The sequence below is a fragment of the Daucus carota genome, chromosome 6 (assembly GCF_001625215.2).
Source record: "Daucus carota subsp. sativus chromosome 6, DH1 v3.0, whole genome shotgun sequence".
Classification (NCBI taxonomy): domain Eukaryota; kingdom Viridiplantae; phylum Streptophyta; class Magnoliopsida; order Apiales; family Apiaceae; genus Daucus; species Daucus carota.
Genome location: NC_030386.2, coordinates 5583468 through 5600304, shown reverse-complemented (window position 1 = coordinate 5600304; position 16837 = coordinate 5583468). Strand labels below are relative to the sequence as shown.

The 16837-nt window shown below is 37.5% G+C and overlaps 1 protein-coding gene across 1 annotated transcript; it reads right to left on the bottom strand.

The window, feature by feature from the left end:
• Window positions 1-782: 782 nt before the first annotated feature.
• Window positions 783-8474, bottom strand: LOC108227729 (probable protein S-acyltransferase 19). The gene is made up of 9 exons (XM_064079563.1): window positions 8117-8474; window positions 7208-7321; window positions 5924-6328; window positions 4594-4662; window positions 4418-4489; window positions 4215-4343; window positions 4060-4140; window positions 3163-3363; window positions 783-2206 (listed from the first exon to the last, which is right to left on the bottom strand). Exons 1-9 carry the CDS (start codon window positions 8159-8161, stop codon window positions 1127-1129), a joined length of 2196 nt encoding a protein of 731 aa, XP_063935633.1. The 5' UTR covers window positions 8162-8474; the 3' UTR covers window positions 783-1126.
• Window positions 8475-16837: the final 8363 nt, after the last annotated feature.

Here is a 16837-nt window from a genome sequence, read left to right as displayed (position 1 = left end):
AAATATGTATTTCAACTTATAAAGGCCCAAATACTCTCTTATCTAATCGATGAGCCCACAATCAAATTTATAAAACCCGGGCAGTGCCTTGCACTTCACGCCAGGTTGAGTTTTGAGCTTTCGGCCATGTACAGTTTTGATAGCATTTATAATGGATGCATACCGGGCCCTGAATAATCGACTCGTTTGCATGGATGCATACCGGACCCAGGTAGGCCAAAAATGCTAGCAAATTGGTATATATTGATTATTTGATTGTACCTATAAAGGTCCCAAATACTCTTTTAACTAATCGATGTGGGATGTTACATATTCAATGAATATAATTTTACAAATAATTTTTATAATTTCATCTTGAGTAAAAATTTAAATTATAAACTTCATATGTTGCATGTTATCTTTTTATACATTTTTTTAAAAAAGTTCCTCGCAATTACTTATATTTCAAAACACTTTAGAAAACCCCAGTGAGATGGAGTTGTTAATGCAACCAATAAAATTTTAAATTTATTAACACCGAGTCACTGGGTATAATCCAATGAATTAGTACATTCATTAATGTATTTCCCAATTAATTGTTATGAGGTCATCACATGAATTAGAAGTGAGAACTGATTAACTGTTCTACAACAATGCTATTTAGTTGCAGGTACAATGTTATCCAAATGTTATCCTCTGTTGGCCCAAATCCTAGGTTAGACTCTAACTGCCTCGAGAATATCTTAGAACGGATGCTCAAGGTTACAAGCCATATTAGTCAAAAAAAATAAAAAAAATGGAAATATAAGAAGCTTTGCCCCTGGCTAGCTTGCAATATTTTCAGCACTTTAGTGGAAGCTTAGTTGTACAAAACAGATTAAAAAACTTGCTTGCTAAACTCTTACAGCTACAACTGAGTGAGGAAAGTGTCTCAAATATACACAGATACCATACATCTGGTCTAGAAGAACCCATAGGAACCTCAGTCAATTTGGAAAGTGCTAGTAGCTCTTTCTGACAGTGAGGTTCCTGAGGGGTCGAAAGCAGCTCAAATATGAAGTTGCTTAGCCCTGCTGCTCATACAACACCTCAAAAAGAGTACATTTCAAGTTATACTGCTATATTAATAACTACCAAATGCAAGTAACTACGAGGGACCTGATTTAGATGGGGTACTCTGCTCAAAGCCGCCAGGGATAAAGACAGGAAGCTGGTTTGACGTAGCATCCCTTTTAAATCTTGAATCCCGAGGTAGATTCCATGGTAACCTATCCTGGCCATCTCGTGAGCCTGAACCCCTCTCATTTCTTAAACCATCTTTACTAGGCTGGCTAAATAGCGGCCCCCCAAAGAAAATAGATTCTCCCGTGTACATTAGCTTCTCTCCTTGCTCTACTTGAGAAGGCTCTCGAGATGGAAAAGCAGCTGACCTTCTATCATTATTTCCTGCATTGGAGTTTGCTAATCCTATCTGCATGGATGATTTTGGTCGAGTTTCTGAAGCAGATACAGGAACTGACACATATCTTCCAGCTTCTTGGTCCCACACAACAGAGGTCTTTTTAACATCTCTAAAAAGAGAACTTGATTGAGCTTGACCTGGGGCAGACTGTATAACATGATCAGCACTGGCACCCTTTTGTACCATATCATCAAATCCAGAGGAAGTGTGCATTACTGGATTCTTGTTTGTAGGGAAAGTTGCCTTTGGAACTATGGACTGATTTTGGAATAGGCCAGAAACAGGATTAGATGCTTTGATCTGGGTCAACCCATGTGCATGTGGGAGAGGACTTAAGGTGACAGACTCATGAACATGACCTGGACTACTGAAGCTACTTGCACTCTGCGTGCCTGTTTCGTATTCATCTCTGCTCCCCTGGCTTGGAGCAAAAGAGTTTCTCATAGAAGATATTCCCATTTCATTTTTTAAATCTCTGTTCGCTCCGGTATCAGCACTCAAACTACTTCTGACGCTCATGTTTCCGCTAGAGCTCATTTCAACATCAGGAATGCGACGGTTATCCACAGGACGTAGAATAGAAGAAGATGCCCTAGCTTTTGCTGCTACTCTCGCAGCCTCATTTGAATCTAACTTTGCAAGCTTCCAAGCACTGATCCGAACAGGCCTTTTGGGCATTTTGTTGCCCCTTTCTGCAAATCCAACTGCATCAGGATCAACTGTTGACGGTAACACTCCAGGTTCTAACTGAGGTGCAACTTCTTCCTGATTTAAGATTAGTAATAAAAACTATCAATATGTTTTATTCGAAATATAACCTCATTGCTTTTATAAAAGTCAACCAAATGACATAAAAGACATGATGGAAACTCATCAATGGAACACTAGTGCAGCCAGCTATATTTTTCCACATATTAGAAATAAACTGGAAGCAACCAACAGAACTTGCAAGTATTTGGCAGCGGCTTTAGAGTATTAAAAAAACATATATTTATATCAGATCGCTACTAACATAAATAAAAAATGCAATAGAGGTGTATTATTCATCGATTCAGCTATACAGAATGCCAGGTCTGCAAATGAGTAACTTTTAAAACTTCAATATCAACAAAACAAGGCAATATAGCATAGATAGACACGCAATAATATGAATTGGCTGTATGACATTGATCAAAACTATATTACACCTATTACAATAATAAGAAAAAAGAAATTTTATGTGCATACACACATATGGTGTATCTTGCAAAGTTCATTTCACTCAACTACCTGGTCCAGCTATGCTGGTTACTAACTGTTGAGTATCTAGATAAACCAACTGGCAAGTCTACATGCTAAGGTATCAGGATTCTGGGGATAGCTTTTTTCTTTTAGAGCCCCTTTTTTAAAATATATCAAGGGGTGGAACGAAAAAAGTGTTAATGTCTAAATATATATCTTACTCTCACCTCTACAACAGACAAGTATCAAGGAGATAAGGCAATTTCATATAGTAATTCACTAAATGTCTTAAATCAGAATTCAAATTCGTAATGAGGCCTGAGAATTAACAATCAGCAATTATGGCTAAGAAAGATAAAAAAACATCACTGTTCAAAGCTCTACTCTGCAAGGAGAAGTTGGTGCAAAGTTGCAAATACAAGACCCTCCCAATAGAACACATTAAAGATGGCCTGTCCATTACAAACTGTATTGAAGTTGCAACAAACATTTAAACTAACCTGATAATCAACGAAAACTCTAGGAGGAGTGCACCATGCTCCTTTGTATTGTAGACCAATAGAACTCCCACCACTGTAACCAGTTGTAGCAGATCCAGATGGGGAATATAATACATTAGGCAAATCCTCGTCTACAGATGCTCCAGCAGGGGCCTCACTCATTGCCCTCATAGCAACAACATACTCATAGGTTGTTATACCCTGAGAAAGACGATAGAAGCCAGAACCAAAACAGAAAAGTTAGGTTCTAACTCAAATACAATTGAAGGCTCCAATATACGAACGACATAAGTTCTAAAACCAATTCATGGATGCCAATTGCCAAATGGGATAGCTCGTCAGTTATAACTGAGATCCAAGCTTAAATGTGCATTCTCTTGCATAAAACATTTTTTAATGGCATTTCGTAGCAAATATTTAACCGAGGAACAAACTGTACAGAAAATATGCACTGGTCACAAAATCTTAGACAATTTCCCTTAGGCAAATCTTATAAATATAGTAAACACATGTCCGTATCACAATTGCATCTTTTTGTAAAGAGGGTCCTGGAAGATTCAACATAGTCAAGATAAAGCAGTGATGAGGCAATGCCAAATTAACAATGTCACTTGCATAAAATTATGTATTTAGCCCAAAAGTTTGTAATTGGGCAAAAAAAAAAGCCTTTTTCTTAAAGAAAAAACTGAACAACCTTGAAGAGGAATTGTTGGACTCTTCTTGATAGTGTATTTAACAGAAGATATGTTCAAATCTAACTAATTGCTTTACATAATTACTGTGTTCTGTACTCAGGACCAAGAAATATGAACTATATTCTTGCTTGAAACACTGGTACTAAAGTCTAACTATATAAAGCACATTAAATGAACAGCAATATACGGAACCATAACCAACCTTCCTAATTAGTATCATGTGGAAAAAGAAAAGTTCACCCAAGGGTACACATGCTAGCAAAGAAACTGCTGTACATACAGCCTGCAAAAAAGAAGCTCAATCAACCACGTAAGAACTTTATTCATGTTGATATAGACAAACTGACATGAGCTTACCACAACGGCTGCAAATGGAGCACGAGAGAAACCATTTCCTAATCTATCAACTATCTCGGCCTCCATGCTATGCTTACTGACAAAGCAACGCACTAAAACAGCAATACCGACTCCAGCCTCTATAAGGAGCTGAGAAAGAAAGAGATCGAATTATTAGCTACTCAAGCATTGCTGATAAACGGGTGATTTATTTCTAAACATACCCAAAGGACACTTGTGGCCATAAGAGATATAAAAGTCAGATAATTTTTCCGGCCAACACAGTTGTTAAGCCACTGCAAATCAGATATAAAACGTTAGCTGCATTTATAAAATATTATCATCTTCAAATTATTAAATAACAATTATTTTTATACTGTAGTATCACAAAAATATATACCCGGCAATGATGATCAAACCCATCGACACATTTGTCACAACTTCTACAATGTTTGCTAAACTTGCGGACCTGCATTAGAAGATTTGCAGTCATCGAGAAGCCCTAAAGTCAGATGGACTCTCCACTAAGAAGTAAAATGTATCTTATCGAATTATGCAAGGACAAATCCCATAAAATATATGTATGACAGATGCCAAAATATTTACTAATACAATGTATTTCCATTCTGCTCCTTGCTAGAAATTCTCAGTGCATTTTCAGAACAAACTTATACCCAAATTTGTTGTGAATCTCCTACGAGTTGCATTTATTTATAATAATCAATTATTAAATCCATATGGCACTAAACTTTTTCGAAGTTGTGCCAGTAATGCAAAGCAATGCAAAATAGTTGAGCTTTCAACTAAGTTTCATTTTCACCTTTTTATAGTATTGATATCAAATATGCTAGCTTCACAGGAAACGCCCAGCTCATGAAAATGTCTATGCATTGCAGGAAACAACTTTGGATAATTACTTCTAACAACGCATTGGTGTCTTATCCTCGGTGGATCAGGACAACTAACCAACTAGAGATGGGTGAAAGTTTATGCCAATATGCACAGCACCACCTCTTTTTTTATCTTATTTTGTATTCAGTATATTATTAACTAATAAAATTATGCGAGTTCCATGGTTTGCTGTTAGAGTAATTGGTATTAAAGATCCAGTGGCTATGAAGCTGATACATATATAGAAAGGAAAATGAAAATTTAAGGTACAACATGTAGAAGCAGGAAACTAAAGGGAGGCTGGAGATTCTAGGCTATATGACATTGGCACTCCACCGGGTTGCCACAAGCAAAGTACTGAAAAATTATTATTCTTATACATTATAAGGCACTTTAATCAATTAAAGGAGATGAGGTTTCACCTCCCAGTCTTATATCACTTCATTGAAGTTGTTACATACTCCAAAATAGTAAGTGCAAAGTTGGAAAACTAATTTTTGGTGCTTCACACACTTTATGGGTGAACTGTATGTTAAATGTAATTTGACAATTGACACTGTACATAGTCTAGCGTCTGATTTATCTGAGATACATGCACAGCAAACTAAAAAACAAATAGTATCATTCGTAATTATATCCATCGTCGCCTTCGGTTTATGGAAGTTGGCTTACACTCCAAAAATGTTCTCATGAAAGGGACGGCTAAACAAGTTTTATATAATATAACTAAATAAGGATTAGTTGTGCTCCTTAATTAGTAAATGTAGTATGGAGCTAACATTTTTCAGAGCGAAAGGAGTATCATATACTTAAATAATGCATGTGGGATTCAGTTATACCTCAGAATTGCATAATGTGCAGAACAATGCTTCCTCAGCTGTGCCATCCTGCTCAGCTGTGCCCTCCTCTTTTCGACAATCTTCATAAACAAACAAGGCACAGAATATCCATCCAAAACTGCAAAATGTTTTCCGAATTTCCACCTGTGTACCAGTTCTACCACTTCCTCCAACTGAACCTTTTCGGGAGGAGTTTGGTACAGGTAATGAACTGATTGAAGCTGATGATACAGAAGAATGTCCCCCGGCACTATGTTCATCATAATTTTTTGCCTGATCCTTAGCCAACAAACCATGTTTCTGATCATACTGATTTACTATCTTTGAGTCAAACTTAAACATAATACCAGGATCTGCAGGATTAATTGCAGTACTACGAACATACAGAACGAAAACAAGCAGTGCCTGAAATAAAATCATATTCTGATAAGATTATAGGTAAATTACTCTGCAGATAATACCATGAACAAAGATGAGGTAGTAATTTTGGAAAAGACAAGTGGGTAAAGAGGATAATGCAGTTTGTGACCTAGTGGCACCATTACGAGGGATTCAATAGCAGGCAGATAAGTGATTTACTCTCACAAGAACTTGGTAACACCTCAGCTAGGAACAATGTAAAGCAGCACTTTGTTGTAACCTAGTAATTACTCCAGTAATCTAGATCAGGTTTGCTTAGACCAAAAAAGAACACGGCAGAGTAGCAAAGTGGACAAGAAAATCATTAAACCTTATAAAGGAAGGCAATTTCCAACTACATGGCAACTCCACCTTGTTATAATTAAAATACCGACCGACCAAAATCATATTGCCCAGAGAAAGTTGAGAAGGATGATGTATTTCACAATCGGAGTATGCGGAACAAGAACCTAGTTTAGAGTTCGTTACAGTGGAAAATAAAAAGATTTAGGTGCTACATAAATCCATGCAGAAGAGGAGGGGGTGCGGAGTGTTTCAGCATGGGTTCCTTTGCATTGCGTCCAAGTCAACTAACTTAAGCTTCCCAACTATTTTGAAACTGACTTTTCATTGAGTGAGCCAACTTAATTTAGTACAACATCACTCTAAGCATGTTTAAATCGCTGTTCACAAACCAAATATATGTTCATCACAGTTAATATACACTTTTTTAGTAGTTCTGTAGATATTATTTTTTAATACGTTAAAGATCATATTGTGGAAAGTACGTCTCAGTTTTGAGCCCTAAATTTTATCAACAATGTATGCAATCCATTAACATAACCAGTACAAAAGCAGTTGTTTTTATCAAGTTGATACACTTACCACTGCAGAATACGTGCCAATCAAACTATATTCCCAGATCCGGCCTCCAAGAAAAGGAGCAAAAAATGCATAGAATGCAACAACCAACAGGCAATATACTGTAATGGCGACAACCTATCAAGAAAAAGGTATATTATTCAGAAAAGTGTACATGTCAAATTACGTTATATAAACACATACCAAGAACTGCAAAAACATCTTATATCCGACAAATTGTAAATATTTAATTGTGAACCCATTACCTATAAGTACACATATGAAGGTTCTAGTTTTAGCTAAATTTCAAATATTAAACACTTGTCTATTGGATAAGCACCTGTCTTGGTACTTCTTTTAAAACTAAAGTGCTTGTTTTTAGCAAAAACAAAAACCCCTTGTAACCCTTCTTTTGTCACATAACAATAAATCAGTTTCAATCATGTGCTATGGAAAAACACCACAAATATAGCAGGACAAAAGCACAAGCCTATATAAGAGTTTAACTCCGGTTTTATTAGCAGCCATTATGAACACATTCTATCTAAACTTGTACCAGAGTTAGAGAAAAGTTATGGATTTGGAACCACTACGAGATCATGTAGAACCCTGTAATGCCAAGATCGGCATAGGTAGAAACAGCACAAAGAGTAATGTGTATACACTATATACTGCTAATATCAGTAATTCAGTATTGCACAAGCAAAAAATAAAACCAAGAAAATCGAAATTTGTATGCACAAGTCCGGATCCAAAAACAGCAGCCAAGATTTCCAGCAGATTCCAATCATAAAAATCGGAACTTTAGAAGTAACCACTGTAAAAAGACTACATTTTTACCAAATGAATTAGAAAAAATTGTACTAAATCTTAACAGTACAAGTGAAACAACATATCAAACACAAGAAGGAAAAGAGAAAGTCAAGAATTGACCTGAAATGTATGAGCTGGTAATTGCCATCCATGTTTTCTCACCATAGCTCTAAGCCAAACAAACCCTAATCAAGCTGAGACCCCAAGTAATTGAAGCTACTGAGATATGGGCAGAGCAGTTAAATAATTAGACCTAGAAAAGCATTGTACTGGAAGTGGATGGGGATTAATATATTTTTAGTTCAACAAGCACCAAGAAAATGAGGTGAAAATAATAATAATAATAATTATAATAATAAAAAGATTAAAAGCGCGAGAGTTGTGAAAAGAGATGAGAATGGTGAGTGACAAAGAGAAAGGACAAGGGACGGCGAAGAAGAATGAGAGTTGACGAAAGGCTCGTTACTGGCTGTGCTTTGTGTTTTGGGGGTAGGTTACACTATTATATTTTTATTATCGGTTTTTGTGCCATGGGCACGTGCTAAGCGCGGAAAATTTTGTGCTTAGATCATTTTGATTGGTTTTTCTCTCTTGATAATGGTGGACCCCCTGCAAATACACTAACCACCCCAATCAAAATCTCCAAAATACAAAAATTTCCGCGCTTAGCATGTGCTCATGGGCACACACTAGACAAACCGTTTTATTATTGTCATTTTTATTTTTTTTATATCAACAGCTGAGCTGTACAGTACGGCGGAGCACACTTTCTTTTCTTTTTTCTCGCTTTCCTTTTTGCATTTAAGTATACAGGGAATAATGGGTAAGTGCTTATGGATTGAAAAACATGGAACATCCTCAATACTTATTTAGTCACCAATTTTTTTTAATTACCTCACTTACGAGATATCTTTATATTAATTATATATATAAATATAGAGTATATTCACTTACATGTGTATATAATAGAATATAATTGTATATATAATGGTGAGGCCCAGTCCCACGTCGAGGAGATCGGAGACATTTGTTCAGTTTATAAGCATAAGTACTACTACCAACAAATCATCATCTTTTGGGGCCTGTGGTGGGCTTGTGGATTACCCAAGTTGTTGCAGTTGGGCCAGTTTATTTCAGCTTATATTCGGATTCGGAATTCGAGACTTGACCCGATTTTCGAAAAAGACTCGGGATTTGACCCGGGTTGTCACATAAGCCCACAACTAGATGCACACCGGACCCAACAACCCACCACAGGTCGGCCCAAAAGTGCTAGCAAATTGGTATACATTAGTTATTTGTTTGCCCTTATAAAAGGCCCAAATACTCTTCAACTAATCGATGTGGGATGTTACAATAATAATTCCAGCAAACTCATTTTTATGTGATAAACTAGGTGAAGATCCACAATTTATATAGTTGCTTGATCTGGGTACAATCATGTAGAGCCTGTGATAGAGAATATATACAAATTTTAATGAATCGACAATTTTAAAGTCTGATGAGTTCTGATCTATTGATTTTGTATTCTAACTCGCTATCAAAAATACACTATCCACTGATAAATATTAAGATTCAAATTTGTAGTAGGTGTCTAACATAAAATATCTTCGTAGTCTGAAGTTCTTATTAGCAGTGTTGTTTGTTTGATCTTGAAGGTTGAGTCTCCGAATATTAGATTTTAAACTTTAATATATTAGTGTTAATCACTTATGAATCATATCAGTACACTGTAAATCATATTAGTATACAGAATGTTGGTATAGTCGAGAACGATTAACTCAGAGAAATTTCTAGGTTCATGGCACTTGGCGTCATATCGAAGTGGGTGTGTGTATATATGTGTGTGTTTATTTTTTTGGCGCCATTTCATATATTGATCAGAGGTTTGAACCTGTTGCCTCCTAGAAATAAAATCATAAGCTTGTCTTGGAACAAGTATCGATTTCAGTTGACTTGATTAATTATTCGATTAATAGATACGACAAACAACTTCATACATGTTGACGTTTAGTGTACTGGTCTGGTTTATAAATGGCTAATACTGAAATTGAACTTCGTAACGTCTATCAACTAGTATAGATCATTTCATTCCAGGTTAAAAATGTTTTATATTTCATTACGATTAATCAAGTTGACGATACTAGAATTAACTGGGACTTCATAATGAATTAGTTGACAACTTCTGAACCCTGAAACAACTTGAACTTTATTCTTCACTGAGGCCTCTTAATGTATTAATGAATTTTTTCCAGTGACTTCGTGATTACTTCAATTTCATTGATCGTCTAATTCTGTATGTAACTTGTTAGGTCGCGATTTACACAATAGACTTAAGCGAAATTAATCTATTGTTTAATCGAATGTCTGATTTATGAATATAAAAAACCAAAAAGATTCAAATCAACTCAGCTCTTATTGATCATACAAGAACTGTTACAAAACTCTCTCAAGAAAACACAACCGTTCTCAAGAGCTTCTAGGTTACACATATATTACTCGTGTTGTGTATTTTCTTGCTTTTAGCAAACTAATCTCTGTGTTTATATTATACACAGCTACTACAATTACTAACAAGATATATTCTATCAATAACAATCCGTTTCAATATATATCATACGTGATAGAATACCTCTCTATAAATAAGCTCTTTAGTATTAATTTTCTTTCTTTCCTTGTCAAACTCGATCTCCAGATACTGATAATACTTGATACTGACCAAGTATCCGCATACTAACAAGGTTCCATCAGTTTGTGATGCGGATATCAGTTTTGTCAACTGTATTGTTTTTTTGTCGCTTCATTATGATGATCTACTGATGCATGGATGAATCTTCCTACGTAACATACCTATTCCGCGATTTGTTGATTCCAACATCAAACTTATTTATTATTTCCTGTCTTGCTACGGTGTTGAATTATCACTATAAACATCAAAGCATGAATAATGATATAAATTATATTTTGAATGTAAATAACACACATCATATTGTAATTTATTATGTTAGCCACTTGTTGATGTAGTTTCCAGAATACATGACTCTGACTTAAAATTTGGACTCAATTGATTAAAACATCGATTGTGGATTAATCAAAAGTATTATCGAAGAAATAATTAAAATATTTGATATTTGTTTTAAATATAATAGTTTTTTATATACTATATATATGAGCAAGAGGATTAACCAAGGTCAACGTAATTTTATATTTATATATGTAATATATATCTTCATCATTATATAGCCAGATGCGCTTGTGTTGCCTTCACTAAACCTTACTTTGATAATTGATAGTTTATTATATGAAATTATTATGCAAATTTCTAAAAAAAAATATGTATTGATATTCTTTCAAATAAAGAATAATATATTTTGATTATATATCAAATCTCATATTAGACTTTATCTAATTTAAAAGTTAAATTAATTAGTAATATACATACAAAAAGTATCTCTCAACGCATAATTTATATTAATTAATAATTGAAATGTGTTAAAATTATTAATCGGTTTAATCAAAGGTTTTTTATATTACAAAAATTGACTAAAAGATACTTTCAAAAAAAAATGACTAAAAGATTATTCTTACAAAATTATATTATATTTATATCTTTTTTAATTATGAGTTTGCCGACTCTTTCCTCTATAGTTTTAGAAAGTTTTATTACTTTCTTGTTTGTTTGAACTTATTAGGTCTACTTTTGTATTGTATTTTTTCAGGATACGCGAGTGGAAGGAAATTGTAAGCGGGAACTTCTTATGGGTGTTTTCATATCGAACATCAAAATTTTATTGTTTAGTATACTCGATCATCACTGCATGTCTGAGTGTAACATGATAAACTTTCTTAAACGAAAAGGACTTCTGACAGCAGCTATCCAATTCTGGAACAATTCTTTATAGGGTCCTGTTCCCTAGCAACCGCGTGTTAGATAAGGGTTATCTAACTACGGGAGCCGTTAGATCTATATTTCAAGGGCTCAGATCCAATTTGAGATTTTAATGTATCCGCTATAAATATCCGCGGATAGGGAAAACTACCTTCCGCGGAAAATATCCGCGGATAAGGAGTTTTCCCTTCTGCGTAAAATATTCGCGGATACATTAAAAACCCATGATTGGATCTGAGCCCTTGAAATATAAATCTAACGGCCCTCGTACGGTGAGTTAGATAACCCTTATCTAACACGCGGTTGCTAGGGAACATGACTCTTCTTCATATGAGAAAATATCTTGTGACAAAAAAAAATGATTTATGTTAAACGAAAACAAGATAAAGTTCAAAGATAAAAAGAAATGAAATTGATAATAGGGTCCAGGTCCCCAGCAATCGGTTGTTGGGGGACCTTTAACCAACACACCCCTCACGAGCCGTCCGATGGCGAGATCAACGGCCACGATTTAAAAAACGTCCAGCGCTTTTTTACCGCTGGACGACTACCGTCCAACGCTAAAAAAACGCTGGACGAGTGACTATTTTTTAGACGTCCAGCGCTAAAAAAGCGCTGGAAAGACAGAGACACATATATAAGCGTGAAAACACAGACATAACGTATACCACTGCAAACATTTGAAAAACGGAGCGAGCGGAGCGATTTCAATCGTGCTTTACCACTGCAATCACCCCTTCTTCGATCGAATCGTGCTTTACCAGTAGAATATCTGTAGAATCGTGCTTTACCAGTTGATTATCGTGCTTTACCAGTGCGTTGGATTGAAGGCAGTGGAGTCGAAGGAGACCTACTCTATCGGGTAATCTCACCCCTTCAACCTCGTACCTATTTGGTTGCTGTTAGGTTTAGGATGTTTGTATGGCTTCGATTATACTTTGTAGTGAATAAAAACCTTGCTTTTTCGTAGTGAATGCAACTTGTTTGATAAAATGCCCCTTTGAATATGCTGGTTGCTGTTTGTTTAAATGCCTCTTAGAACAGGTTGATTGCAAACTCTGATTTATGTTATGCAATGCTTTGTTGTCATGAATTTATGTTATGGTTCATTGCAATGTGTTGTATGCTTTAGTTTAAGTTAGTATATACTTGAATTTGCACTGATTTTGTACGGTTATAATGTATGAATTTGTAAGTGAATTTAGGCTGTTTGAGTGATGCTGATTTATTTGTCGATATCTGTTGTGTTGTATTGTCATTAAGCGTCACTGATTTATTGTCGATATATGTTATCTGTTGTGTAATGTATGAATTTGTAAGTGAATTTGCACTGAATTTGTAAGGGTAATTTATGAATTTGTAAGTGATTTTTTGTGTTTGGGATCTGCAGAGATGGAGGACATATTGCCAGGACCGAGCAGCCGGGTGGTTATCACTGACAATGCTTACCATGTCAGTGATAATGTATGGAGAGGTACAGATAGGGGGCCTCTAGAGTGCTTTGGTGCGAGCCGTCTACTTCATGTTTGGGTTTTGTCTGAGGCACAGAAGGAGTTGTTGCACGTCGTGGGTTTTGGATTGTTTGCTAACCAGGATGTGGGGGTACAGAATGACACGGCATTAGTCTCTGCACTCGTGGAGCGGTGGAGGCCTGAGACCAACACCTTCTTCATGCGCCAGGGTGAGATGACTATTACTCTCAAGGATGTGAGTTATATTCTGGGCCTGCCTATTCTTGGGCAACCCTTGGGAGGGCCAGCCATACAGTGCCCGGGGCCGTGGTTTCGAAGATTTTGGTTCGAGCCACTGAGTGATGAAGATTATGAGGCTGGTTGGAATAAGTCAGACATCAAGTTCACATGGCTTTATCATAGATATGGACGGGCAGGTGTGGAGGGTGACCCTGAGTGGATTGCAATTCACACGCAGGCTTACCTTATGCTGGTTCTTGGGGCTGTTCTGTTCCCTACGAGGAGTAGGAGTGTTGTTCACCCGAGGTACATTGGGCTCCTTCGTGATATTTCACAGATTCATACGTACTCCTGGGGTTCTGGTGTCTTGGCATATCTGTATAGGGCTTTGGGGATGGCTGTCAGGAAGGATAACACACACATTGCCGGTTGTATGCTGCTACTTCAGATTTGGAGTTATGAGCGGTTTGATATCGGGTTGCCTTGTCCTTTTCCTCAGGCTGTGAGATTTCCGGCTGCGCTTTATTGGGCTTATCCAAAGACGAAGAGTGTTCTACTCGAGGATAAGGAAGGTGGAAAGGCAGAAGAGGTTGTGGTGAAGCCGGTGCTTGGGAAGCGGCGCCGGGGTTCTAAGGGTCCTCATCACAACTTGCCATACTATAGGGCTGAGTTTGATGGAGTCGGGTCTGATCGAGTGAGGTGGACACCTTATGATGAGGAGCCAGAGGAGGTTTATGGAGACGAGAATGAGCCCCCTGTGATTCCACATCTTGATTGGGATCACATTGAGGCACAGTTTGCCGGACAGTCCAGGCTTCCACTTCTCTGCTTCGACATTTGTGAGTTCCAGCATTCTGACAGGGTTTTGAGGCAATTTGGATTGAGGCCGTGCATTCCGAGGGCACCTGTAGACATGACTGCGTATAGGACGCCGAAGCAGAGATTCCGTGCAGAGAATTGGATGGCTGTGTGGTTCGCAGAGATTGGGCGGTGGAGGCGCTTTTGTGACCGGCCTGACATAGCCCTGTGTGATGATTTAGGGTACACTTCGGAGGCTGCGTACATGGATTGGTACATGGAGGTGTCCAGGAGGCGAGTAGGGAAGCCAAAGCCCAAGCCTCAATCAGATTATTCGAGTCGTGAGTTGTTTGACAACTACGAGGCCTTCCAGCTTGTAAGTGTTTAGTTATCTCAAGTTTTTGCAATTACTGTATTATTTGTTTGGTACATCCATGTTGTATTGACTTTTGGTTATTTGCAGATTGAGTCAGCTATGGACCTAGTCAGGCAGTTGGATGCGCGTATGCCTTCTAGTTTTGTCCCCGAGTTTCGACAACTTGCACCTAAGTTTGTCGACCGATACACTCGCTTCATGAAGACTGTGAAGGGGCCGGGATTCACCCCTCCAGTCTTCGAGCATCTAGATCGGGAAGACTTGTCTGGGACAGGGTTGGCAGGTGTCGCTGAGCAGGACATCATTCCCATGACTCAGCCTTCGCAGCATATCCCTGAACAACCAGCATCTTCGTCCCGTCCAGACAAGCTGGCACTTGTTAGTCTGAGGAAGGGGAAATGGAAGATGAACAAGCCCCTTTCTCCCACAAAGCAAGATACAATAGCTACAGAATGGGGTTGGAAAGATGGTGTGGTGAAGCTAGACGGGGGGGGGGGGGGGTGAAGAATGCATTGTACGAGTTGAAGCCTGTCAATTTGCAGACACTGGCTCCGGGATCTTGGATAGATGACCGGATTATTTATGCGTATATGGTACGTTCCTAGACCTCTATGTGTATTCCGTTTTGAATTATTATGTAATTCAAAACAATTATGTTACGTGTGTTAAGTAATGTGGTTTCTGTACATATTTCTGCTTACTAACTCTGTTCATGCCACAGATGTTGTTACGTGATAGGGAGGAGGAAATTGCTAGGCTTCATGATAGGAAGCCAACATACTATTTTATGGATCCATTCTTCATTCCCCTTGCGAAGACGAAGAATTGGAAGAACCCCGAGTCCTACGTGAAGTTGCATAACTTCTACTGCGATTATGGAAGTGCTGAAGTGGGGCCGACGATCAACAAAGTTGATTTCATCTTCCTCCCGACTTGCGTAGAGGAGAATCACTGGATTCTATTTGTCTTCTCCGTGAAGACATGGGGCGTTGTCATATTGGATCCTTTATATGATGACTCAAGTTACCCGGAGGAGGAAGAAATAGTGGTACGTATACACTTAATGCACCCACTTATGTCATTATTGAATATGTTTTCGAGTATGTTTATAATTAGTACTGACTTGATTAAACATATTTCAGACGGAGATGTTGCCCGATTTGATTAGATTCTGCGAGAGGCGGCAAGAGGTTTTTCCAGAGGGCCCGGCTCAAATTAGTGCCTTGATGAGAAGGCCAAAGCAAAGCAACCACACTGACTGCGGTATTTTTGTCATGAAGTATATGGACTATATGTTGCAAGGATTCCATTTACAGTCAATGACTTGGACGAGTTCTGATGTTGAGACTTTCCGGTATAGGATTGCGAAGGAGATTCAAAGGGGAAAAGCAAGAATGATCCCGGGGTTCATCATGAAGCAAAGGCTGGAGAATGCTTCTAGGGCTTAGTTGTTTTGTTATGTTCTTTTTCAGTTGTAGGAATAATTTTGTACTTAGAACTTCAATTCTATTGCCTTTTGTAGAACCTCATTCAGTTATCTATATAATGCAACCTTCATTTATATCGGTTGTTTAACAACCGTGTCCTATTCCCTTCCCCGAAATTCAGTTGTGATTATTCTTGTTAATTATTGGTTTTGATTTTGGATTGAGTTTTAGTTTTGATTTTGGTTTGAGTTTCATTTTTCAAGTTTCAGTTATGATTTTGGATTGAGTTTTAGTTATGATTTTGGATTGAGTTTCATTTTTCAAGTTTCAATTATGATTTTGGATTGAGTTTTAGTTATGATTTTGGATTGAGTTTCATTTTGGATTTTGGTTGGTTTTGGTTTACAGGCAGGCATGACAAAACAGGGGAGATATGGCCAAAATTGTTCATGTGTTTCCAGCGCTTTTTAAGCGCTGGACACAAAAACGAGTCTCAGCCGTCCAGCGCTTAAAAACCGCTGGACGTCTGAGACTGTTTTTTGTGTCCAGCGCTTAAAAAGCGCTGGAAACGCAGGAACAATTTTGGCTCCCCTGACCTGTTTTTTGCCCATTTTGGTACCATGGAAACCTGTTTTTTGCACCATTACTCCAAAATCATGA